Source organism: Rhamphochromis sp. 'chilingali' (assembly GCF_963969265.1).
Source record: "Rhamphochromis sp. 'chilingali' genome assembly, chromosome: 6".
In the NCBI taxonomy this organism is placed as follows: Eukaryota; Metazoa; Chordata; class Actinopteri; order Cichliformes; family Cichlidae; genus Rhamphochromis; species Rhamphochromis sp. 'chilingali'.
In genome coordinates this window covers 23,034,415-23,060,287 of record NC_137933.1, presented here as the reverse complement: position 1 = coordinate 23,060,287, position 25,873 = coordinate 23,034,415, and the positions used below count along the sequence as shown (strand labels likewise).

The window sequence follows — 25,873 nt, the reverse complement described above, 5'->3', positions numbered from 1 at the left end:
TGATACTCGTCAGCTGTGCAAATCTCAGTGAAACAGTCCACTTGTGTGGATTCTGTTTCCTGTGAGTGCAGCATGAATTTATGATGAGCTGTTTACATTTAAACTATACACAGGTTTGCTCCTGCAACTGCTTTGTACATTTTATGGAGAAAGGTTTTGTTTTTTTGTTGTTTTGTTTTTTTAACATGACTACAGAGAATAATAAAATGATTTTGTAGTTTCTTTGGTAGTATATAAAGCAGTGGTATAAACAGAATTACTCAATAAAAAAATGAAAAACTGCTGCTGGGACTGTGCAGCTGTGAAGGCTGTGGTGTCTCAGTGTCTGATGTATGAACATAACTCTGGCATCACTGCACTGGCTTGTAGGGAAAAGATTAGTGATCTGGTTGTCAAGCTGATGCTGAGGCTCAACCTACACCGGAGCTCAACTGGTCCAGAAACAACTGCTGATTCTCTATTTGCATGTGAGCACTTTGACTTTAAAAGCATAAATAAAATAAATAACACTTCTGGATCAGAAGTGTTGTTGGGGACATCAAGGCGTACCTTAAATGTATGAGCAGGCCTAGTTTGTTTAAGCAGGACATTATGGGAGTGGAAAAAATGCTTTCTTCTTCAATACTGACAGCTCCCAACTGCAGAAACCTCCGGCTCTTGACCACAGTCTGGGTGACAGAGATTAAAAGTCATTGGTTCTTGACTCAGAGCTGTTTGTGAGAAAAACAGAGCAGGGCCTTGTTTTTGCCCTTGAAGGTAAACTTAATCTTAAACTTTCAAAAGGCACAAGCTAGAAGAGTTTTTACCCTCTCCAGCCAATGCTTGGTGACACTTAAAATGAAATTGATCATACACAGAGCTCCGGTGATTGAATCTACCATGAAAAGGGACTTTTTTTTAAAGCCAAGAGCAACAACACAAAATACTCTGAAAACAAGATAGTAGGGTATATACACTTGATGCTCCAAAAGGGAGACAAAGTGATTGAGAAACAATATCCAACCTTCCTCCAAAACCGTTTATTTTAAATTTCCTAACTTTTCTTGCATGTAAACAAATATTTAAAATGTTCTTTTAAAGAGTCTTGATGCATTCTCAATCATCCAGGTAAGTAAATCTCCAAAAGTTGATTCTGTTCATCTGGACGTAGCGTTTTCAGTGGGTGAAACGTTTCCTCACTCATCCAAGTGACTTCTTCAGTCTCAGCTGACTGCAGGTCAACATAAACGTACATTTGCATAATGACTGAAACTAGCTCACTGAAGGAACAGTGGGCTGGGAGGTCACCTTCATCATAATTATGCAAATTCTCATAACCATTGATCAACAACCACTGATCAAGGCCCACTGATCAAAGACCACTCAGTTGAGATGCATTTTTTCTAAACACTGGGCCTCTGTGGCTTTTAAACCCCAAAACACGCTGCGTCAAAAATTGGTCCACCCCAAGGATCGGGTGTCCCGACACAAACAGAGTAACATAGTGTACGCTGTTAAGTGCCAAGATTTATACATCAGAGAAACCAAACAACCTCTGGCGAAGCAGATGGCACAACACAGAAGAGCCACCTCGTCAGGCCGGGACTCTGCAGTCTATTTACACCTACTGGCCAGTGGACACTCTTTCAATGATGAGGATGTACAAATCCTGGAGGAACGCTGGTTTGAGTGCGGAGTCAAGGAGGCCATTTACGTGAAAAGGGAAAGACCATCTCTGAATCGAGGAGGGGGCCTAAGGGTACATCTTTCACCATCTTACAATGCTGTGATTGCAGCCATTCCCCAACTCTCTGTGAATGGGACTCATGGCTATTGATCAGTGGTCTTTGATCAGTGGTTGTTGATCAATGGTCATGAGAATTTGCATAATTATGATGAAGGTGACCTCCCAGCCCACTGTTCCTTCAGTGGGCTGGTTTCAGTTATTATACAAATGTACTGTTTATAAATTTGGGGAAACCTGCAGTCAGCTGAGACTGAAGTCACTTGGATGAGTGAGGAAACATTTCTCCCACTGAAAATGCTACGTCCAGATGAACAGAATCAACTTTTGGAGATTCTTTTAAAGAGCAAAAGCTAAGTGGTTTACACAAACACAATGACAGACACTTTTGGGAATAACCACACCAGTAGATGCAGTTAGGCTCATTAGTGGATTTGAACTTTTCATTGTTTGCTACAGTGCTTTGTATGGACTAATATTTGTGATTCCATTGGTGTCACTTACTGTGTTGGGTTAATGAGTACATTCTTTATGAAAAAGAGATTATTTGCGTTTCAATTTTCAGACTCGGTTCATTGAGTTACTAGGTCAAATTTTATGAATACTGAAAATAATAATCCCTCATAATTAAATCCTACCATCCATTTTCACTTGCCAAATTATGCTATAGTGAAAAACCAAACATTAAAAAGTTAAATATACCACATTTTAGGAGCCTTGATATTAAACAAATGTATAAATTCAAATGTCAAACTATGAGCACAGGTTTATTCTTGTTAAAAAATAAATAAATAAAATAAACACATACACAAGACTTAAGAAATCAGTTTACTTTATATGAACTTTATTCAAACCTCTTGGCAAAGGATTATTGTGGAGTCCAACTTGAAAAACTTAGACAAGGATTTTAAGTAGACCTGGTAAAAAGACTTGAGTATTAGAGGGTCTTGAACATTGTTATTATATGCTGTACCCTAAAGCATCCCTTTAAATAGCTCAAAGTATATTTTGATCAGACAGGATTGCGAAAGTGTATGGAATAAAAAACAAACAAAAAAACCCAGAAAATCCAAAACGTGTATTTGAGACCTGATGATTTTCCTTACTGACAGAAATTATCAATCATTTGACAAACTAACATTGATAAAACACAAGACCCAGAAACTCCACTGATGACAACAATGAGGTAAAGGCTCATTCTTCTTCTTCATGCCGACTCCTGCAAAGGTGTGATAGCAGGAGAGGTCCGAGGTCATGTTATTAGACAGAGGTGCCCTCTGATGGCGCTGCTGTCTTATTGTCATCAGGCTTCATGGCTGGGAACAGCAACACCTCCTGTGAAGGTGAAAAAACAAAATGTTAGCAGAGAATTCTTTTTCATGACACAAAGATATAACAACTGCCCGGCAGACGTTAGCAGCTCGTTTGTTTTGTTCATACAGTAGCTTCTCATTAACCCATTATTCTTGGTAGTTCTCCAATTCTGTGCTTTTCTGGGGCAGTTTAGTCTAAACATACAAGTCAAGAAAGGCACCATTTTGTCTTACATAGTTAGGCTACAAACTGATTTTTGGGGAATAATTTTAATGTAGTCTCAGTAACTACCATTAACCACACACTAAACAACAATTTGGCCAATCTTTCACTTGTGCATTTAAAGTGTATTCAGTTTTAAATGTTTTCTGAACACGTTAGTCGATGATCATGTTTTTCCCCCCCTCTAATTTAAATGACTAGATATTAGTCATCAGGAGCATCCCTAATAAAAGCAACCCTGGCTCATCCTTTAACGTAACATGATTACGAGCAAGGATTAAGATTTAAAAGACCAAGACACCTAGCATCAGAAAAATACGAAATTAGCCAGGGTAAATAAAAATAAATACATTTAGCAAAACTAAAATAGCCAAGTTTATAAAAACATGAACCTATAATGTAAGTTCTCTTCGTCAAATGTACAGTACTTAACAAATTTATCAAGTATGGTTTATCAAAACTATTTTTAATGGTAAAATATAATTACTGTTGTTATCCTGTACTTTTTCTCTGTATTACGTCAATGTAAAGCATCTTCAGGGGACCGTTTGCTGTGATTTAGTTTATATAAACAAAACTGAACTGAACTGAACAAACTGGAGCCATGAATTTTAATATTTATTATTTTACAAATAAGCATATTTTTATTTTTTTGACTGAGATGCCAAATTACAGGTATTTACTTGAATCCATGAATGAAAAAAAAAAATCAGTTTCCTTTTTTGGATGTTAATTCATTTCCAGTCCTCAAATTCAGTTATAAATTCAATTTGTTATTTGTGAAATACATGATAGAAATTTTTAGTTTTAAACAAGCTTTTGTAAGATGTGTCTAATGCATTTGTCAGCCACTCTATGGGTAATAAAAACATACACCTGTGATTATTCTGCTCCAGGAGAAACAGTGAGGGTACCAACTCTAACACCAAATGTAAATTAATTTAAAACTGGTTGAATGCAATAATAAAAAAAGAAAAAGTGGAATTTTTCACAAAAAAAAAAAATAGAGAAATTTCATTAGAGAAGAAACCATTGGCAGAACTAAGAATGATTCACCTGTTGAAGTTGGAACAGATGAAATTTTTAGTTTGATCCTGACAGCAAAAAACAGCATATAAATATAAACATAAACCTAAACCTATTGAACACCTCAGAACAGCAGTAAATTGGGCATCCCCATTAGGGATGTGAGTGACTAGCCGACTAGCCATCGTTGCTATTGTCACTAGTCAGAACCAGATGTATTTGTTGTTTAATCTAACTGCTTTACATTTAAATTGATACCAAATGTTGGTAAATAGTTGTGTCCTATCTGCCACCAGATGGCGTAGGTGAGCGCCTACGGGGTAGGGTGTCGAGACCAGGCACGTCCTACTGGGAGGTGGCCCTGGAGTACACACAGGTGCTGCTGGAGTGAATATATCTATCGGCTGGCCTGGAAACGCCTTATTATTTCCCCGGATAAGTTGGAGGAGGTGGCTGGCGAAAGGGAGGTCTGGGCTTCTTTGCTTAAGCTGCTGCTCCCGTGACCCAACTTCACGAAAGAAAATGGATAATTTATGAGTGGTTTTAAGTGGTTTTCGTGAATTTTCGAACAGCATGCCTAATTCATAATGCACGACATAACACTTTTCAGTCACAGTTTTTTTTTAGGTTTTGGGATGGTAAATTTTACATATTTTAATAATACATGAACATTTTTGTAGTATCATGTTTTCATATTATATTTGACATTGCTTTAAGTGTTTTTCTTCTTCTTTGTCTAGATTATAATATGTGATGTTCATAATGCACGATGCGAGGTGCCGCACAGTTAAGCAGCATAATTTAATATTGCCGAGCATGATTAAATAATTAATTACTTTGTTAACAAAGTTTCTGACATTAAACGGTTTGCAAATTTTTGTTTTTTTAAGTTTAAGACTAATTGGTTAGTCTAATTTTTCCCCTGGTTTAGGAAAATAGGCAGCAGAACATCTCTAATCCTCACCATGAGGACTTTAATTTACCTTGATGTTGTTGGAGTCTGTGAGGAACATGGTGAGACGATCGATGCCCATGCCCCATCCGGCAGTTGGTGGCAGACCATATTCCAGAGCTGTGCAGAAGGTCTCATCGATGAACATGGCTTCATCATCCCCTTCAGCTTTGGCCTGAAAAAGATCCACCTCAAATCACTGACATGCAATACCATCACAGCATAAAGACAGAACACCAGGAACAGGACAGTGCACTGAAGTAGAAGTGAAACAGGTCATATTATCCTTTAAACACACCTTGGCTTGCTGCTCAAACAGTTCCCTCTGTCTAATCGGATCATTCAGCTCAGTGTAAGCATTGCAGATTTCTTTCTTCATCACAAAGAGCTCGAAACGCTCAGTTAGCCCTTTCTGGGTTCTGTGCCTGTAACAGAAGGGTCAGAAGTGTCAGTATAAATCTGAACATTGCCATTTTAAATAAATATGAAGGCTAAAGATAGCATTTCTCACCATTTTGCTAAAGGGCTCATGATTTGTGGGTGATCACAGATGAATGTTGGGTTGATACAAGTGACCTCTAGGAAGTCTCCAACCAACTGTGGGGGTAAAAAGCCATTAGCAAGTCAGATTCAACGGAGGAAAAAAGAAGAATAACAGGTTAAGTAAATTTATAAACCACCTTGTCAAGGAGACGGGCAGTGGTCCTGGGTGGAGGACATTCAACTCCTTTCTGGGCACACAGGTCGTCAAAGAATTTACGTGTCTCTAAAAAAGGGAAAACAGTAAAAGGAAAAAAATGACTGCAAGAGAATAATACACATATTTCCTAATGATCAACTATTGTAAGGATGATGAAGTCATTTTTCTGAAGCAGTAATTTTTCACATGTGAAGTGTCTGTTATAGATTTCACAGATTCTTACCATCACTGTCATAGCTGTCAGCAGGAGGGAACTTCACTCCCATAATTTTCTCCAGGTCATGAGTCATGCTCACTCTTTTGAATGGTGGCGTGAAGTCGATCTCATAGGCCTGTCCCTCTGGACCATCAGGGTGATAAGTCACCTTGTATCCTCCAGTGATGTGCTTCACCATTCCTGCAGCAAACAAAGTGACAAAACGGAAAAGACCCTGAGGAGAAAGCTCTGATCAACTTAACATCAGTTTTCATGAAGCCATTTAGAACATCATCATTGTGCTTCAAAGACTGCTTTCTATACTGTCATTGGCCAAATAGCAAATCACGAATCCCATTTAGGTTTTAAATCAAGTCACATATTCTAATGCAACTCAATTTATCAGGAGGTAATCTGAGTTACAGCTCATAATGTCATAACTGTGTGTGAAAGAAAACTCTCACTGACCAATGAAATAACATGGCCGCGATGTAGTCTCTACTTACCTGAGAGTAGTTTCTCCGTGATTTCCATCAAGTCATTGTAATCAGCATATGCCATATAGAATTCACAGGTGGTGAACTCTGGATTATGAGTGAGATCAATGCCTTCATTCCTGAACTGACGGCCAACCTCGTACACTCTGTCTATGCCACCGACTACGAGCATCTGTGGGAAACATATGATGGACAGTGTATATAATTCAGTTATGGTAGAAAAATACAGGTTAAGAGTTTTGAGTGGTTCACCCAATTTACTAGAACATCAAAAAAACTGATTAAGATCAGATGTGCTTTAGGTATCGCAGAACCGGGAAATTCTCATCACATGGCAGTAACTCGTGTCTTCAGAAACTGCTGATCGACTGGGATTTTCCCACACAACCATCTCTATGGTTTATAGTTTTCTGGTCAAACTTGCCTTGATGATGTCAGAGGAGAATGGTCAGACTGCTTCGAACTGAGAGGAGGTAACAGTTAACTCAAATAACCACTTAGAATAACCAATATGCCAAGGTATGCAGAACTGCATCTCTGAACAGACAACATGGGCTACAGAAGACCACATGCTACAATTCAATACAAGTTAGTTGCAGAATTAGGCACAAACAACACGAAAGCATGAAGCCATTAGACTGCTGGTGGTGGTTTAGGGGTACACTTTGGGTCCCTTAGCAGCAATTGAGCAACATGCTACTGCCTACCTATTACCAGAATGTACCCATCCACTGGTGGTAACATGCCATGTCACAAAGCTCAAGTCATCTCAAACTAGTTTCTTGAACATGACAATAAGTTCACTGTAGTCAAATGGCCTCCACAGTCACCAGATCTCAATGTGAGAGAGCAACTTTGAGATGTGATGAAATGGAAGATTCACATCAATGATGTGCAAAAATTGCTGAGGAATGTTTCCAGGACCTTAATCCTTAATTGAATCTAAGCCACGAAGGATTAAGGCAGTTCAGAAGGGAAAAGAGGGTCTAACTCAGTACTAGCAAGGTGTACCTAATAAAGTGTCCAGTGAGTGTATAACAAATACATTTAATAGTAAGCAGAAGTCTATCTACTCAAGATCAATAAAATGATTCAGAGTATTAGTGATTATTAGTGGTAAGGTGTAGTGAGAGTCCAGGGTTGAAATAAACTGTAAATCTCTTCCATCACATCAGTTGTCACGCTGTAAAGAGTTAGTGCAACACATCTGACAGATGCATTTCATAATAATTTCATAACAATTACAGAGGAGCATGACATACATGGATGACTCTGGGATAGCACATTACCTTGTGGTAGAGCTCAGGAGCAATCCTCATATACAGGTTCATGTCCAGGTCATTATGATAAGTAACGAATGGGCGGGCCACTGCACCACCAGGAATAATGTTCATCATTGGCGTCTCAATCTGAAGCAGAAAAATAAAACATGAATCAGCACGGCAGATTTAAACTTACAATATGTTTAAACAAATATACAAACTATTAGAACATTATTTTATAAAATCCACACACCAAAAAACAAACAGACAAACACAGATTAGTTAGGTATATGTTCAAATCCAACTTACCTCCAAAAATCCCAACTGGTCTAGGAAGCTGCGTAGATATGTGATGATTTTGGCGCGAGTTATAAACTTCTGCCTCACGTAGTCATTGAGAATCAGATCCAAGTAGCGCTGGCGGAATCGCGTTTCCTTTGAGTGAAGGAATTCACATTGGGAAAATACATTCATTATTCAAAAGAGAGAGGGAAAAAAAAGGTCTTTTAAAATGAACTGCCCATCATTTTACATTTCAAAACTGGCAATATTTCTAGTGGTTTAATTGGAACTACAACATCTGCCAAAAAATAAAAAATAAAAAAAAAACAACAACTTTCATTGCATTTAATCTAAGCTAAGGCATAAATTAAAACAGCCTTCACTAGATTAGGTGTTTGTTCATGTGGACGTGTTTTGTGTGAATGACTGAGTGTCTGTCAGAGTGCAATGAATAAAAGCAAGCACATCAGCATCCTTAGAACTGGGTTTTGTCCTGTGCTGCAAAAACATGTTCTAATGGTGCAGGTCTGAACTGGAGTTAATAATAAGTTCTGCCTAACAGCACTGGGTCAGTGGTGCAGAGTTTTACTTTTACTGGCCTGTGGAAGAAAACAGACCAGATTCAGCCCTGTCTTCTGCAGGTATCACTCAAACAGAAAGCATGCCTAAAGATTATATCAGAGTAAGTTAGCAGTTCATCTGCACAGATATGCTCTTATTTTACCTTCTGCAGTTTTATAGTTTTGCTGTATCAAACAAACGGCAGTGGATGGCAGCAGCTACACTGAAGTTCACTTTTCTCCACGTTGGGTCTTGCTGAAGAGGTGGTTTGTTTAAGGACTCTTGCCAGCTTTTTTTCTAGTAAAAGTTTTAATGGTTGTTATAGTAACAAGTGCTGCTGTTTTTCGCTCCATCTGAGGTCACCCTCTCAGTAAGGGAGTCCATTATTAATATTAAACCATGGCAGCATCATCGTCATCATACCTTTTATTCACAAGCTGCTCCTAAATACATTTCTACTGCAGGTCTATTTCAGCTGCAACTGCGCACTACAGAGCTGTGGATTAAATAGAGCATTGAACAAAATGTTTGCTGTGAGAATTAAAAAAGAAACTAGTTAGTTGATGAACTGTTGTAGCCCAATACTGATTACTGCAGTTCTAACAGCAGATATATTTGTTTCCCTCCTCTTAACAGAGGCTAAAGTCTACATTCACAGCAATATTAGCTCCTCTGTAAAAGCTTTCTGCTTATTGGACACTGCAGCCAAAGCTGGTTAGTGAACACAAAAGTGATCCTTAACTGTCACTGAATAAATATCATAAGACTAAGACAAACAACTCAAATGCTGCTAGACTAGTGTGGGACTCATGTAATGGGTGGGCACAGATGGAAGTATTGTAATAGATATTGCCCCCCCCCTCCATAATCTTATGCATTCTTATCATTGTTATGTTATGCGTTCAGTTCTGTATTACTATTTCTGACACATACTGTGATAACTGGCAATATAGCTAGGATACTCTGATCAATGATGATTCCCACGGGTGGTGCTCACGCAGGCACTGAATTGGGCAGCTTTGGGCTCACGCAGGCACTGAATCGGGCAGCCTTGGGGTCCTGTGTGTTCTACTGCACAGATAGCCTGCAGAGCGCAGCTACGCTGAACTGAAGTGCTTGTGTTTTGTATTTGCAGGTGAGCACAAGTTATGTGTTGAAAAACAGAATGATGTTGACGTATGAGAAATGTATTAGAGTAAGGTACTGTCATTAATGGAACACAACGCTAATGTCGAAGTTTGTGATTTACATGATGTACCCGAACTGGTGTTAAACGGGATGTCACATCGCAAATGATGTAATGAGGGGATCGAGAGGGTAGTCTCCATGCGCAACAATACTAGTTGGAGGAGCATACGAGTGTGCAGAATATTGTAATATGAACATTGGTGGGAAAATACTGAGTAAATGAGTACTTTGTTAACACGTGTTCAGTAGTTATATGTAAAATGGTCGTGTGTGTTCTACTGCACAGATAGCCTGCAGAGCGCAGCTACGCTGAACTGAAGTGCTTGTGTTTTGTATTTGCAGTTGCAAATGAGCAAGTAAAGAGAACGATTCTGAACTCATGCACGCCTGGAAGTGTCATTTGTCCAAGTGTGCAACACTTGCAGTGCAGGTAAAGAAAGTGGCACATGACTATGCTGCAGTGAATGATACTATTGTCTTTAAAAGTCGTAACATCTACTGTGAAAAAAGGTCTACACTGGAGAAACACAGTAACATTTAAGCCTTGTAAAGTAGAACATTTTTCTAGCTTGTGTCATTTGCACTTTGTCGCTGCCTTGAAGCAGAGCACATCGTGAAATTGAAGAATGAATGCCTTGGCTGTTAAAGCTAACCTTTTAAATTGGGTAGCACTCCCATTTATAAATGATTTAGTTCCTTTAAGAAAGAGACGACAAAAGTACCGTTTAGTTTCACTAACACTGCCTTAATATACAACCTGAAGAAAAGTACTGGACCACCTACACATTACAGCTACAGGAGCTGCTCTCTCATGCAATCCCATGGCATGAAGCTCTTGGCAAACAATTTTTGTGCTGATATTAATACCAGAGAAGGTTTGGAACTCACCGGTTACTGAGTAAACAAAGCATTTGTGACTTACAAATACAATATGCACCTCAGCACTTTTGTGGGGCGACTTGCTATAGTGCTGAAATGCTTCTGCTTTACGAATAATACCACTAATAGGTGACTGTGACATACAGTGGGGCAAAAAAGTATTTAGTCAGCCACCGATTGTGCAAGTTCCCCCACTTAAAATGATGACAGAGGTCAGTAATTTGCACCAGAGGTACACTTCAACTGTGAGAGACAGAATGTGAAGAAAAAAAAAAAAATCCATGAATTCACATGGTAGGATTTGTAAAGAATTTATTCGTAAATTAGGGTGGAAAATAAGTATTTGGTCACCTCAAACAAGGAAAATCTCTGGCTCTCACAGACCTGTAACGTCTTCTGTAAGAAGCTTTTCTGTCCCCCACTCGTTACCTGTATGAATGGCACCTGTTTGAACTCATCATCTGTATAAAAGACACCTGTCCACAGCCTCAAACAGTCAGACTCCAAACGCCGCCATGGCCAAGACCAAAGAGCTTTCGAAGGACACCAGGAAAAGTATTGTAGACCTGCACCAGACTGGGAAGAGTGAATCTACAATAGGCAAGCAGCTTGGTGTGAAAAAATCAACTGTGGGAGCAATCATCAGAAAATGGAAGACATACAAGACCACTGATAATCTCCCTCGATCTGGGGCTCCACGCAAGATCTCATCCCGTGGGGTCAAAATGATCATGAGAACGGTGAGCAAAGATCCCAGAACCACACGGGGGGACCTGGTGAATGACCTGCAGAGAGCTGGGACCAAAGTAACAAAGGTCACCATCAGTAACACACTACAACGGCAGGGAATCAAATCCCGCAGTGCCAGACGTGTTCCGCTGCTGAAGCCAGTGCATGTCCAGGCCCGTCTGAAGTTTGCCAGAGAGCACATGGATGATACAGCAGAGGATTGGGAGAATGTCATGTGGTCAGATGAAACCAAAGTAGAACTTTTTGGTATAAACTCAACTCGTCGTGTTTGGAGGAAGAAGAATACTGAGTTGCATCCCAAGAACACCATACCTACTGTGAAGCATGGGGGTGGAAACATCATGCTATGGGGCTGTTTTTCTGCCAAGGGGACAGGACGACTGATCCGTGTTAAGGACAGAATGAATGGGGCCATGTATCGTGAGATTTTGAGCCAAAACCTCCTTCCATCAGTGAGAACTTTGAAGATGAAACGAGGCTGGGTCTTCCAACATGACAATGATCCAAAACACACCGCCCGGGCAACAAAGGAGTGGCTCCGTAAGAAGCATTTGAAAGTCCTGGAGTGGCCTAGCCAGTCTCCAGACCTCAACCCCATAGAAAATCTGTGGCGGGAGTTGAAAGTCCGTGTTGCTCGGCGACAGCCCCAAAACATCACTGCTCTCGAGAAGATCTGCATGGAGGAATGGGCCAAAATACCAGCTACTGTGTGTGCAAACCTGGTAAAGACCTATAGTAAACGTTTGACCTCTGTTATTGCCAACAAAGGTTATGTTACAAAGTATTGAGTTGTATTTTTGTTATTGACCAAATACTTATTTTCCACCCTGATTTACGAATAAATTCTTTACAAATCCTACCATGTGGATTCATGGATTTTTTTTTCACATTCTGTCTCTCACAGTTGAAGTGTACCTCTGGTGCAAATTACTGACCTCTGTAATCATTTTAGGTGGGGGAACTTGCACAATCGGTGACTGACTAAATACTTTTTTGCCCCACTGTATGTGGGACAGAATGAATTTCAAGAACTGACTGCATCCAATTAAAATACCACGCTTGAATTGGCAGCCTGCCTGGCTAGATGTTATATTTCATGCGCCTGTGGTAAAGGGACTGAAAACAAATGAATTAAAAGATGAAGAGGTATGGACCAATAATTTTGTCCCTACAGTGTGTGCTGGTCACTACCTTGTCTTTGAGACCAAAGTGGAGGTGGGGTAGCATGTGCAAACATGGTGACAGTAGAGTCATCTCAATGGGAATTATACTCAGCTCCCCTTTCTTGGTCTTTCCTGGGTTACCGCGGACACCAATGATGTCACCACGGCGCAGTTTGTTGTTGATAGCCACAAAGTCCTCCTCAGACTTGTAGTTTCTGAAAAAAGAAGGTAACACAGAAAATCAGTCACTACAATTTGAAGTTTCCTCGTAAGGAGAAACATTATTTGGAGACGTAAATGCAGTTTTTTCCCTTAGATTTTATAATTATCACATAATCAAGAAATCTTGATGAAAAGGTAAATCATCAGCTCATTATAATTTAAATATATCATTATGAATCTGTAACATTTACTTTTGCACAATCCATGCAAACCCAAAACAAATTCCCAAATGGGGAGTGTGTCATTCACAGCGTCAAGAGGTGAAATCTCTTTGGGTTTTCTAAAAAAACAAAACAAAACAAAAAAACAACCCAACTTTGTTTCTGTACCTTGAATTTGCCATAACTTGCAATTTGACTCCTTCACCTCGCAAGTCATAGAACAGCAGCTTGGCACCTGAAGCCCTCTTAGCATGGACGCGGCCTATCCAACATATATTCAGTTTGGATTAATTACAATTAAGTGCAAACACACAGAAAAAAAAAAGAGATAGTAAACACTTTTCACTACCTGACACACTGAGAACAACATCTGTCAGCTGGTCTCCAGGCTGTAGATGATTGTATTTCTCAATGAACTCTGTAAGCGACAGGTCCACATTATACTTGTGTGGGTAAGGGTCCTCCGCTGTGCCCTTCAACTCCTGGATGGCCTGAGTGCGGATCTTAAAGTATTGCTGTATTACACGGGAAAAGACAGATGTTCTTGTTGTTAATATATGTTTTTAAAAAGGGTTTAATATATATATATATATATATATATATATATATGCACTGAGGTAAAATAACTACGCAAAACTCTCACATTGGGGTCAAGCGTCTCCTCATCCAAGGCATTTTCTGTTCCCTGGTCATTTGATTCTTTTTTTTGCTCCACCTGCTCTTTAACCTTGGCTTCTTTCTCAGCTGCCTTTTTCTCTGCTTTCATTCGCCTCTTCAGCTCACTGAATAAAAACAAAAACAGCAATCAGTGGTTGGATACCACATTTCGCCCTTATGATGCATTTGCAACTAAAAACAAATATCTTTTGGAATTCAAAAAAGCCAAAAAGTCACATCATATAACCTACTCTATTATTGTAACCAAAATAAATAAAAGCAAAACAAAAGGACAACATGATTTTCTACTAGCAGAGAGGTACAACAAATATTCATGCAAAACGGACGAACACATCAGCTCTAATGACAAAAGGTTGGTTGTTTTCCGCACTGGAATGGAAAAGCCACCAACCTTTTGTCACCTCTCCAGCGGTTCTGAGCTGGGCTTGCAGCTGTACATGGGGGCGCATATTTTAACCACTGTCCCCTGACCCCACAGGCTTGGCACAGCTGCTGCCTGGCTGCCCTGACCAGACACAGCATGCTGAACTACGACAGTCAGCAGACAGACCTGAGAAAATAGACATATACAAAGACAGTGTACAGTATATGAAGGCTGTCTCTGCCCTGTCCTTCAGGCAAAACTACATCCTGCTGGGGTTGATAGAACCCTCCTATTTGGCAAGACCCTCCAAGATCAAAACAAGTAAACAAGTATATATTTTTATATAATTAGCTTTACACTTCCTGTAATTAGATTCCGGTTTCACTTTCTACAGCTTTACTCTTGGCAAACAAAGATGATCTGGAAGAACGAAGTAACATGCGCTTGGCTTTATTTAAGATTTTTTATATTAAACAGAGCGTCCTTCTAAATAAACAAATCAGCATACATAGTTTCACCCGATAAACCATCATTCGCTAAAATTATAACTGCACATATAAGACGCCCACGCGATTGCACGATGTATCGAAGTCGTTTAACAATGTATTGTGGATGTTGTAGTTTCACACGTCAACAAGAGACACTTTCGCCACTGGTCTTAAATTAAATTTAGGACTGCAACTACCAGAAACACACACGACTTGAATTCTGGGGTATGTAGGCTAGTACGTTGCCTCAATACGGGACCTTCACTACGTTTTCACGCTCTGACCTGATGTTTTGCGGTGCCAAACTGGAACTGCCATAACTGTCGAAAGGAAAAAATCTTGGACGATGTGACAAAAGCGATAGAGGTAAAGAGCGGTGAAAATGCGAAAGAAGAAACGAATAAGCTCACTTTTTGCTGAGTTTGTCTCCGTCCACCGTCTTCACGTCTGCCATGTTCTTGATGCAGCGCACAGAAAGAGAAACTGACATGCGTGCGCCGCAGAAACGCGAGAACTGAGTGGTGCGTTCAAAGGACTGACGGAAACCAGAAAACTGAAACGTCCAAGGATACGTCACAAGGTGGGCCCCAAATTACGGCCTGCTGAATGTGGAGAGCTGACAGATCGTCAGTGCTGGGGTTTTGTTTTTTTTTTTGTTATATTCTATTTTATTTATTAATAAATCAATACATAAATCGGGATTTAATTGCATACTAATATTACTAAATGTTCTGAAATCTAACATGAACTGAAATGTTTCATAACTTGTATGTTGTCGCCTTCATGCTGCATGAATGCGTGTAGTTTAATTGATATCATCTTTCAACACATTTAAAGCTGGAATAAGGTAGGTCCAGTTTATTCTCCCTCCATCCTACGCTTAGGAGAAACGTTTAAAAACGATTTTGCCAGACTTTATTCCATTAGGCGCAATAAATAAATTAACTCTCAGTTACAGATTGCTTTATCTGATATTTTGTTGCTACTTATTTCATTAAAAAAGGGTGTTTTGGTAAGAATATACCAAATGATACTACTATTATTTTCTGAAACATAATCCTATGTTTCATCAGAAAATAATCTACATAAAGCCAGTGTGGAAAAACAAACACAAAACTAGGAATACCTAATTTGTGTTAAGAAGGCATCCAAATAATAAACTAAAACTAATAAAAGTCGTGTCCTCCTCTCATAACCAAGTAATAGTTTTACACCAGAAAAATGAAATAAAAACCCAACTAGAACTTAAAGTAAATACATTTATTACAGATAGCAGCAAGTTTAACAGAAAATTAATTGCAAGAGTAAAAATGTCCCAATAAAAGCCAGATATATAAAAGTTATTTATTTGTTTGTTTGTTTTTTTTAATATTTTGGGTAATGATGATTTGATAGTTGTTCACATGGTTAGAAACAGAAAGGAAGATTTTTACACCTTCGGATGTTTACTAGAAGAGTGGTTCACTTAGGCTTTAAATATGGCAGAGAAATGGAAAGTACAATTTGTAGAGAATTTGTGGCAAAGATAATTATCCACACCGTTTCAAATTGCAGAACAAACCTAGTGTGCACCACCTTTTACTGGTCTGACAGATCTGAGCAAAATGACTCATGACAATTAAAATTACATCCTGTTTAACAGGATGCCCTGAGGGACATCAGAAGAAAGGGAACCACTGCACAGTAAACAACTGGTATAGACGGAGGTATGACTCACATCTCCTAACAAAGCCTTTAAGTAAGATGGGAACAAAGAAAACACACATTTGTGACCCTTGTCTCAACGAAAACACAAGAAAGCATCTTTAATTGTTGCTGAAAAGTTAGCATTTTGACTAACAGAATTAAAACCAGGCAGAAATTGTAAATAACAAAGAACATCTATTTTGGTTTCTCCTTTAGTCTAAAAATGGGAGAGGCTATATAGAAAAATATATGTTCAAAAAGTAATAGATCTACATTTAAAAAGGTTTATTAGCTGCATAGCAGTTTCAGAGAAAAATCTTTTTTGCATCTGTGTCGAACAACATAAATGCAATGGGTACTTCAGTACAAACAAGTCAGATATGACACAAATTGCACAACACATGAATCCACCACAACCTCATTTATCTGGTCACTGTTGTCGAGCACTTAAAGCGCACTCAAAGTGTTATGGCTTGAAACATTCTATTTAATAAGGACTAACCATCCCCGGTAAGGCCAGCGAGGTGTTAAACAAGCAGATATGGTAAAACGTCAATCTGACTGTTGCTACAACATCTCGTTAAGGCACGTGTACAATCTTTATGGGTGTTTTAAGCAGTGTATATGGTAAAAAAAAACAACAAAAACACAAAACAAAAACACAAAACAACTAAAATGTGTGTGACTCTGCTGACATAATATTAATAGGTTATAATAAAAGAAAACCACATCTTGTTCTACTGAAAAAGAAAATTAAATAAAATGAGAAAAACGAGAACTTTTTTCAAAATAAAACAAAAACCTCCCTCTTGTTTTCCATACACGACGGTGTAAATGAGGGAAACACACTCATATCTGATCAACAATTACACATAATATACACAACTGAGGAAACTACTACCCCCCCCCCCCCCCCCCCCCAAAAAAAAAAAAAAAGTAATCACCTCCCCCTTATGTGTACCATTCATTCACTGTGTCTCAAAATGACACTTTTACAACCATGATGCACATTTAGGATGATTTTCATTGTAAAAATACTGTTGCCCTGTTTTTAAGTATTTGGTCACATCGGACCTTCGGTCTAATTACAAACCATAAATAAACATGTGACGTCAGCTTAAAGGTGTAACTACAACTTCTGCAAGTCACAGAAGGAACTGTGCACGGAAATATCCATTGCAAGGTGCCTATATCAGCATGTGTGCATGTCTCTTTGGGGGGTGGCTGCCGAATCACGAACTGTGTCATTCACGAAGTTAGAAACACAGCTGCGATTACAATTTGGAGACTAACCAACACACAAATAAATTAAGATATACTTCTCTGAAAAGAGGCACAAGTACTAAACTGATAAAAAAAAAGAATTAGTATCTACAAACAAAAGGAAATTAAATCATAAATATTCAACACTGGAAATATTAGTTATTAAACAAAGTCACAAATTGAAGAAAGCCAGTCTCAGAAAGCTCTTTTCTCCAAAGACGGGTTTTCTTCAGGAATCGGGTCCCTTTAAAAACCACTCCAACTCTTCCAACTTACGCCCTGTTTACATCGTCTCCATCCTAACCGACAGCTAAATCAGATTTGAAAGCGTATAAAATGTAGCGGCGTTGATGTACTTCTGACAAACTATACACAGAAAACACGGCAACAACGAGGCGTAAAACGGGGCCGATCCTATCAGAGACCAGCACCTTGTTCGTGCACACACTTTAAAGGGAAATTAGACATGACATTGAGGGGGAAAGCGTGAACAGTAGAACAATATCTAAAAATAAAATCTGTAAATTCTGTAAAGGAAGAGAAAAAAAAAACTACGCTGATCTTAAAGCTAAAATGCAAGCCTGTAAAAAGAGAATAAAAACTCATGAGCCATAAAACTGGCCTTCCATCATTCCTGGATTCATTCAGAGCAAGATTTGAGTCAACCTTTGGTCCAGAGGTCACTGGCAAACTGCTTACGGCGACATGAACTGTACAGTACAGTATCCAAACTGTACAGTATCCATTTACAAGAAAACATACGTAGCGGGCTCTATTCGTGCATGTTACTACACTATCCTGGATGAGATGTGCAGTAGCATTAGTGAATGCTGCTGCTTTTTCAACATTCACTGAATCAATCACATTAATAACCTGCTGGAAAGGCTTTAAAAAAAAAGAAAAAAGACTACTACTCCTGTTCATGCGTGCCTGCCGCAGAATGACACCAACAAAATGACACTAAAGCACACAATAAAAATATAATATATATATTCTACATATAATATATTCTGCTCTAGGTGCATGTACATATACGAGATATAGGTCATCTGAAGTTAGCATTTAACATTTTAATGCAGGTAATGTAAGTTTTTCCTGATTTGTCCAGTTTTCCAGCACAGCTTTTAGGATTCTAATATGTTAGTACGATGCCAGGTCTCTCTTGGAAATTAGATTTTTAATCTCAATGAGAATTTTTACCTGGATAAATAAAATAAAGGACTAATAATGTTTTAGCTTTTTCTGTGAATGAACAGTGACAGTTGTAACATAGATGTCAAAAATTCACACTGTTATAAAACATTTTTGTTATACAGTAACTAATTTGGACACATTTAGCGATACTGGCTTAAATCAGACTCTCGTGGTAATTTGTTTTTATGATCCATATTCATATTCACTGTAAACAATGCAGAAGAGGCAGCTTCAGGCAAACTTGCTGCCTCCTGGTGATGATTTTTTTTTTTTTAATGCCTTAAATTTTGTCACGCCGTCATTACAAAGCCTGTACACTGTGGTGGATACTGCAAAGTATTTCATACTCAAAAAGACACTGATCAGCCACAACATTAAAACCCATCTTCCTAATATTGCATGGGTCCCTCAAGAACACCTCTGGCGGAGTCCTGATCTCTGGTGGCGAGGATCCTTCTGGACTTGGTCGGTAGTAAATTGAGGAGTCCGTAGACCAGGCTTGTTCCAGCTCAAACTGTCGATGCTTGACATCACTGGGATCTGGGAAGCGTGATGTTCCTTGAGCTGTATTTACGCTGGTCAAACAACAGGTCCAGTTATCCTCATGAATGTCAGGAACCAAGTTCTCCCAGCGGGGCGATAAACTGCATTAAACTATTGAAGGTTTTATTATTGTGGCTGACTGGTGTGTGTTTCACATCATCAGTCTACTCAACTGGCCTTGACAAGACTGATTTGCAGCAAAATATAACACAGAAAAGTACAGCACACCTAGTGAGCATCTGAGCTTCCATCATCGATGAAACCAAAGTCACTTTGTGACAAAGACAACTAAAGCGGATTTATTTACACTATCGGGTGCAAGCTTGCTGCTACAACAATGAAATATTACCCACAAACAAACAAAACTTAATTGCGATATTACATAAGATTAGTGTGTATTCGTTTTTACAGCTCGTCCTTTGTCTCTCATTTCTCTGCCTGCTCCAGCCTTCTTTCACATTTTCTACACTGTTGGATCACATGACTCAACAGAAGCTACCTACCAGGGGTGTCAAACATGAGGGCAGAGGAGCCAATTCAGCCCACTCAAAGACTTTAACAAACTGTAGAACTTGCACAATCTGTGGTCTCTTCAGTCTGTTGTTTTTTTTTAATAGCAGTAGTTAAAAGTAATTAAAAATCATCCAACTAATGAGAGTGGCTGTCTAAACCAACTCCCTCTTGAAAAAGAAATAACTCATGGCCTGTCATGCTACACTGAGGTTAAACCAAAAACATCTCAGACTGTTGGTTCTTGTTTTCTTTTTGAAAAATGGAGGATTCATTAACTTATGTTTATTAAACTTTTTAAAGTTGAAGTTCAGTGATTGAACTGCCCTAACACCCACTGAAATGAAATCAAACTGATTTCATGTGGTCCTTGAACTAAAACCCCTTCAACCCCTACATACCGCACTCCTCTCACTGTGTCACACAATCCATGCTCCGTGCAACCAAAATACAAAAGTTTTTAAAAAAGGGAAAAAAAAAAGAATGTGATTTGTGAAAACACCACAAGAACTAAAAGATACTGCAAATAACATTAGTGAAATTCTACTTACAGATAGAACTCTAACAAATTCCAAGGATTGCTGGTTAGTGTCTTTCCCGAGGTCTAAATTCAACATCTTTCAAAGTTTCACGGAAGTTTCCTTCTCTGGAGTCCATTGCCATTTTCAGCCATTCAGTCATTGAGTTAGAGATGTTTATGTTTCATTTCTTTTAGTTATCCGAATATTAATTTGTCCACTTTATCTTCATGATCACTATAAAATCTTTAGCTCATCTTAACTGTTCTTTCCTAACACACCCTTAAAAGAAGACCAAATCATATGCATATAGTTCAGAAAAAAACAAAACATGAAGTGACCACAAATAAACACATCACTGAGGGTTAATTTTAAAGGTTTAACTTACATAAAATTCCTAAGAGACAATATTTGGACCTACAAATTTTTACAATCTTTCCACATATAAAACTTTTTAAAGAAAGAAAAAGTTATAAACCTGCATTCAATTAGTAGGAACGAGTTATGTTGCTGCCCGGCTCCTGCAGGCTGACCAGCAGATCGTCAATCTTCTCCATGTTCTGAGAGGCAGACATGGTGTTCGGCACAGTGCCAGACTGAGAGAGGGACTGGCTGAGCAGGGACTGGATGTGCGCTTCACTCTCTCTCTGGTTCTGACCAGACTGGCTGATTGCTATTATCTGATCTGACAGCGTGTTTCCAGGAGTTTCCATCAACTGGCCGCATTCTGCAAGGAAGGAACAGAAAGAGCTTCATGACTCAACAGGAACCACAGTCAAGAAAATAACAAACCACAGGCCCTTGAATAAAGTAAGCAGTGAACAGATTATTAATTACTTATGCTTTGGTCATAAATTTGAATGAAAAGTGGAGACACTACTTTACTGTCAATAATGAGTCCTCACAATCCAGATTTGACTGTACTCAATTCTTGCCAATTTGCAACCTATAAATCAGACTTAAAAATTGTGTTTTGTTTTTCTTTTATTGGACAATTAAAGGATGGGGATAAAAAAAAAAACAACTTTACAAATATGTTAAAGATGAACATTAATAAAAATAAAAAGGATAAATTCTAATACTGGTATTTCACAGACATGTGAAATTTAATCTGAAGTAACTCATTTTTGCCACTTGAGGGCAGCAGAAACAAGTAGTGATACATAGAGATACAGTCTATGCCAGGGGTAGGCAAGTCCAGGCCTCGAGTACTGGTGTCCTGCAGGTTTTAGATGTGTCCTTGATCCAACACAGCCTGGAGTTGCCTAGCCCTTGTCTATGCAATGAACACATTAACTTTCTATCACGCTTTAAGTTGATGTGGTGAATCTACTGAATAGATACGAAGCAATGCTCAGTAGTCAAAGTTGTGAGTCTCATCACTCAACGAAGCTTCTTTTTAGCTCTGCTAAATAATGAAGAAGAAAAATGGGCTTTTTGACTATGTAATACTCCTTTAGGTTTACCAGCTAATTACTAACTGTATCTTTTCTTGCCATAAACAGCTGTTTGCTGCATCTGGAAACAACTCTAATGAGAGCAACCAGAGTGAACTAAAAGTAACTAAGTGATAATCTTGTTCCTCACTTCTCACTTTGAGTCATTTCAGCAGTTTCAACAACGTGCACTTGCCTAATAAATTCCTTACCGTTCTGGATACCGAAAAGGAAGAGGCCAGCTTGTTGAGGCTGGCTGGATTGATTGACGCTCCCACTCACAGCTGTTTGAAACAGAGATCCTGGCTGTTGAACAGGGGAGGACGTAGTTGTCTGGAGGTTTGCCACGCCATTCTGTGAGGCAAACACGGCTGATTGTGCAAGCTCCTGAGCGGCCAGACCCCCCTGCAGAGAGGCCATAGTGGACTGAGGCATGAAGAGACCCACAGGCTGCTCCTCTCTGTTGCTGCTGTTCCCCAGCTGCATAGGTTGTTGCTCCTGAAACATGGCTTGCTGTGGTGGTTCAGTAGGGTTCCCTAAGGTCATGGGTTCTGGGCGATCTTGCTGGGTTACCGTCACCATGTTGGCTTGAGAAAAGGGCAGAGGGGTGTTTTGGGGCTCTTGAGAAACTAGACTGTTGTTGGTCAAAGGAGGCATTTGGCCTTGGTTACTGAAAAGGATGCTAGAGCCCTGGTCTGGTGTGGAAAGTGTGTTGCTGCAAAACAGCAAGCCAGCCTGCTGTTGCTGCTGCTGCTGGCCTGGAGAAAGTGAATTTGTAGATGAATGTGGGGAGATGTTCTGAAACAGGGTGGCCTGCTGGGCTGGCTGTGTGTGGTGTTGAGGCTGAGATGGTTGCTCCTGCTCCATGGGGCTTCTCTGCTGGATGGGGGAGATCTGGGTCTGAAATACTGACTGTGGTTCAGGGGAAGAAGATTGTAAAGCGCTAAGGAAGGCCAGCTGCTGCTGCTGTTGCTGCTGCTGTTGCTGGGAACTGTTGTTTGAAAGCTGATTGGACATAGAGGTCTGGGGGAGGAAGAGTCCAGGGGATGAGGCTTGCTGCTCTGGAGACTGTAGCACTGTCATGGTGCTTTGGAAGAGTGCAGCCTGGACCTGTTCCTGGGAGGCTTTTTGAAACAGCGCCCCCTGTGGATCCTGCGTTTCTGCCAGAGTGCTGGGATTGTGAAACATCGGTGGTGAAGAGTGAGATGGGGTCTGCTGGAGGAAGTTTGTCTGGATAGAAAGAAGATCATTTGCCTGCTGAAAAAGAGCTGCCTGCTGTTGCTGCTGCTGTTGTTGTTGCTGTTGCTGGTCCGGCTGGAAAAGTGATCCCTGGTTAGTCACCACACCTGGTGATGAGACCTGAAGCTCTCCATTCTTGGCCTGGGATGCATCCTGAAACATGGCACAGTGCATCTGCATCTGTGACTGAAACAGCTGCTGCTGCAGATTCTCCATAACCTGCTGCTGCTGTATTTGCTGTTTTTGGATCTGTTGCTGATGCTGGATGTGTTGCTGCTGCTGTTTGGTTATAGGGTTGTCAGATTGAAGTGATAAGTTACAGTATCCTTTGGCTTTTAGTTGTCTCACTGCTTCTTCCAGCTGGGCTACTTCATCTGGAGGAAAGAGTGGCAGCTGCTGCGGTTGAGATGCAGGTTCCCCACACAACCTTCCCACAGCTCCAGAACTGACACCTGGCCTCTCCTGCCTGAGGCCATCTCTGGTCTCCAAAAGGAACTGCTGTGATCCTTGCTGAAGCAGAGAGTCTGCAGGCACAGAGAACGAGCTGCCCGCAACAATGTCCTGCTTCTGGATGGTGCTTAAGGGCTCAGCGCTGGTAAAAACAGGCGCCTGGCCTTTGTCAGGATCACCTGCAGGCTGAGACAGGTTGCTGGAGAATACTCTGTTTTTATTTAGATGTCCTGCCGTCATATCAGAGTTCTGCTGGGCTGGGCACAGATCACCAGTCTGCTGATAACCCACAAAACAGAACACAAAAGATGTGCTTCACTTTGCTTTTCAGTTATGCATCACTGTTATTCTCTTTTTCAAAACACAGAATACTACCTTTATGCTTTATTTCAGGGACAATAAAACATGAACGAACTGAACGACTTGACTTTAAAACAAATTATGAAAGCAACATATAAGATAAAAGCTTCACCTTAAATACTCCTGAAGACTGAAGGTTGCTTGTCACCTCCATTGGAGTGACATCTTCTCTCTTTACTAAAGACAACAAAGGCATCAGGGATCTATCTACAACCGTACGAGTAGCAAGGATTACATTACATTTTTTTCCATGTATTCACTTTACTATATATAGGAAACCTTGGTGTCTTTGTTAAAAAATTGAAATAAATAAAAAATAACCTTTAATTTGCTCATCAAAAGAACACGTCTTCACTGGAGAAGGCAACTCTTTCTTCACAGGAACATCGATTGTTGCTGCAAGTGTCAGCAAAATGACAAAAATCAATGCACAGCAAAAATGTTAGTTAAGTAAAGCTACATATGATGTGAGTGGACAGCTAATTAAATTGCTTACTAAATTTTAGTTTAGTTACTTTGTCACACCTTACAGTGTTTTACACCCAGAGGACTAAAAGGATATCAAATTAACTAGTAAAGAGACAATTTAAAAGGTAATGACTGCTAAAATAACAATGACAATATATTGATATACTCAACAAAGAAGTGATGTAAGTCTTATGACTACTGTACACAAGAACATTCATAAAAGCATAATTATATATTAAAACAAAAAAGTTTTTAAGGCCCAATCACACAGGCTGATAGACTGGTTTGCGAACCCCTGGCAACCATCGGTCACCAGGAAAAGAATGTGTATTCCTCAAGGCCAAACACCTAGAGAGTGAAAATTTGGCCTGTGTGTCTGGGGTGTTAAATACAATCCAGCTTTATTTTCTAACTAGGTTGGTCTGCTTTGGTACCAGTCAGTAAATCTAATCAGCCATGTGTGGGAAATGACCCAGTAATCTGAAGGCTACATGCAAGGTTACCAGAATCCCGATTACATTTTCATGGTCATCTTTCTATCAGCCGATTGTAAAAAGGACACACTTCATGTGAATTAGTGTGAAACGGATTCAAACAAACCTGGATCTGGAGTGTAAGTAAATGGCTGAACGTCATGGGATCTCCCAGCATTCGTCACCACGTAGATTCCTACACACACTTTAGATGTGATGACTTGGTTCTGGTAGGGAGGAACCTTTACTATCAGGTGATTCTTTGGGATGATAAACAAAAAAAATCATCAGCAAACACGACTACAACAATAAGACTACCCAACTTCAGCATTCTGCTATAGAGATTTCTATGACACATCTGACATCACAGTGACACCAAATATAAATGGGCAATAAATCATATTTCTTACTCTCGCTGTAGACGATGGATTTGCAGCTACCAGATATTGATATTATTTTGTTATTAATATTAATCCTACATGCAACCCTCCCATTTATCCAGGCTTGGGACCAGCACTTTGAGTCCACTAGCATTCCAGCCTTGACCCTGGGATCTGATTGTGTCTGAGGCAGATGTGTTAGCCACTAACATGCAGCCATGTCAACTAAATATCAATGACAGTAGCACTTCCAGCTACCAGCAGCTGGTGGCGGTAAAACTTGGCTCAATAATGAAGAAGCACAGAAGACCATTAACCGACCAAAGTAATGCCAAATTATCTTTCAAATCATCAAAGCATAGTTAGCCGAGTTGGTTCATTCAATCATGTTTGTTCAGCCTTTCCAAACAATACACATCACAACTTCAGATAACTGTAAAACTGGTTTATGAGGGTGTCAAGGTCTTAGCAAAATGTGAATACTTTCATTTGGCAGCTGCAGATTCATCGCTCTGGTCATGTCATTTAACAAGAGCAAAGGTTCAGACTGGACTGTTGAGACACACTCAGTAATAGCCTTTAAGATGGAGTGTAATTAGGTCAGAACACAATGAGACTACTCAAACCTTTGAACAGCAGCCATTTAAGATGATTACATCTAAAGCCACTTACCAGTCTGAAATGGCTGCATCTATCTACTGAGCTCGTTAGCCATTACCATAATT

At 39.6% G+C, this 25,873-nt stretch overlaps 2 protein-coding genes across 11 annotated transcripts in view; both read right to left on the bottom strand.

The window, feature by feature from the left end:
* Nucleotides 1–2,546: 2,546 nt before the first annotated feature.
* On the bottom strand, nucleotides 2,547–15,173 carry kars1 (lysyl-tRNA synthetase 1). 2 transcript variants are annotated; one of them, XM_080884107.1, is made up of 15 exons: nucleotides 15,039–15,173; nucleotides 14,168–14,326; nucleotides 13,742–13,880; nucleotides 13,448–13,613; nucleotides 13,267–13,360; nucleotides 12,744–12,930; nucleotides 8,202–8,327; nucleotides 7,920–8,039; nucleotides 6,640–6,802; nucleotides 6,161–6,334; nucleotides 5,918–6,003; nucleotides 5,749–5,834; nucleotides 5,536–5,662; nucleotides 5,269–5,412; nucleotides 2,547–3,058 (listed from the first exon to the last, which is right to left on the bottom strand). In XM_080884107.1, the coding sequence occupies exons 2-15, from the start codon at nucleotides 14,296–14,298 to the stop codon at nucleotides 2,984–2,986; spliced, it is 1,818 nt and encodes a 605-aa protein (XP_080740233.1). In that variant the 5' UTR covers nucleotides 14,299–14,326; nucleotides 15,039–15,173; the 3' UTR covers nucleotides 2,547–2,983. The 2 variants fall into 2 exon arrangements, with proteins under 2 accessions (XP_080740233.1, XP_080740234.1); XM_080884108.1 differs by lacking the exon at nucleotides 14,168–14,326 and having other exon boundaries at nucleotides 15,039–15,171.
* A 700-nt stretch (nucleotides 15,174–15,873) lies between these two features.
* The window catches only part of nfat5b (nuclear factor of activated T cells 5b), a 36,334-nt gene continuing 26,334 nt past the window's right edge, over nucleotides 15,874–25,873 (bottom strand). For 8 of the 9 annotated variants that reach the window (XM_080884099.1, XM_080884098.1, XM_080884097.1 and 5 more), the window contains 5 exons: nucleotides 24,896–25,028; nucleotides 24,149–24,223; nucleotides 23,940–24,004; nucleotides 21,991–23,746; nucleotides 15,874–21,069 (listed from right to left, as the gene is read on the bottom strand). In XM_080884099.1, coding sequence (XP_080740225.1) covers nucleotides 20,831–21,069; nucleotides 21,991–23,746; nucleotides 23,940–24,004; nucleotides 24,149–24,223; nucleotides 24,896–25,028 — 2,268 coding nt within the window. In that variant the 3' untranslated portion in view covers nucleotides 15,874–20,830. The remainder of the gene's footprint in view (nucleotides 21,070–21,990; nucleotides 23,747–23,939; nucleotides 24,005–24,148; nucleotides 24,224–24,895; nucleotides 25,029–25,873) is intronic. The other variant, XM_080884100.1, reaches the window with a different exon arrangement.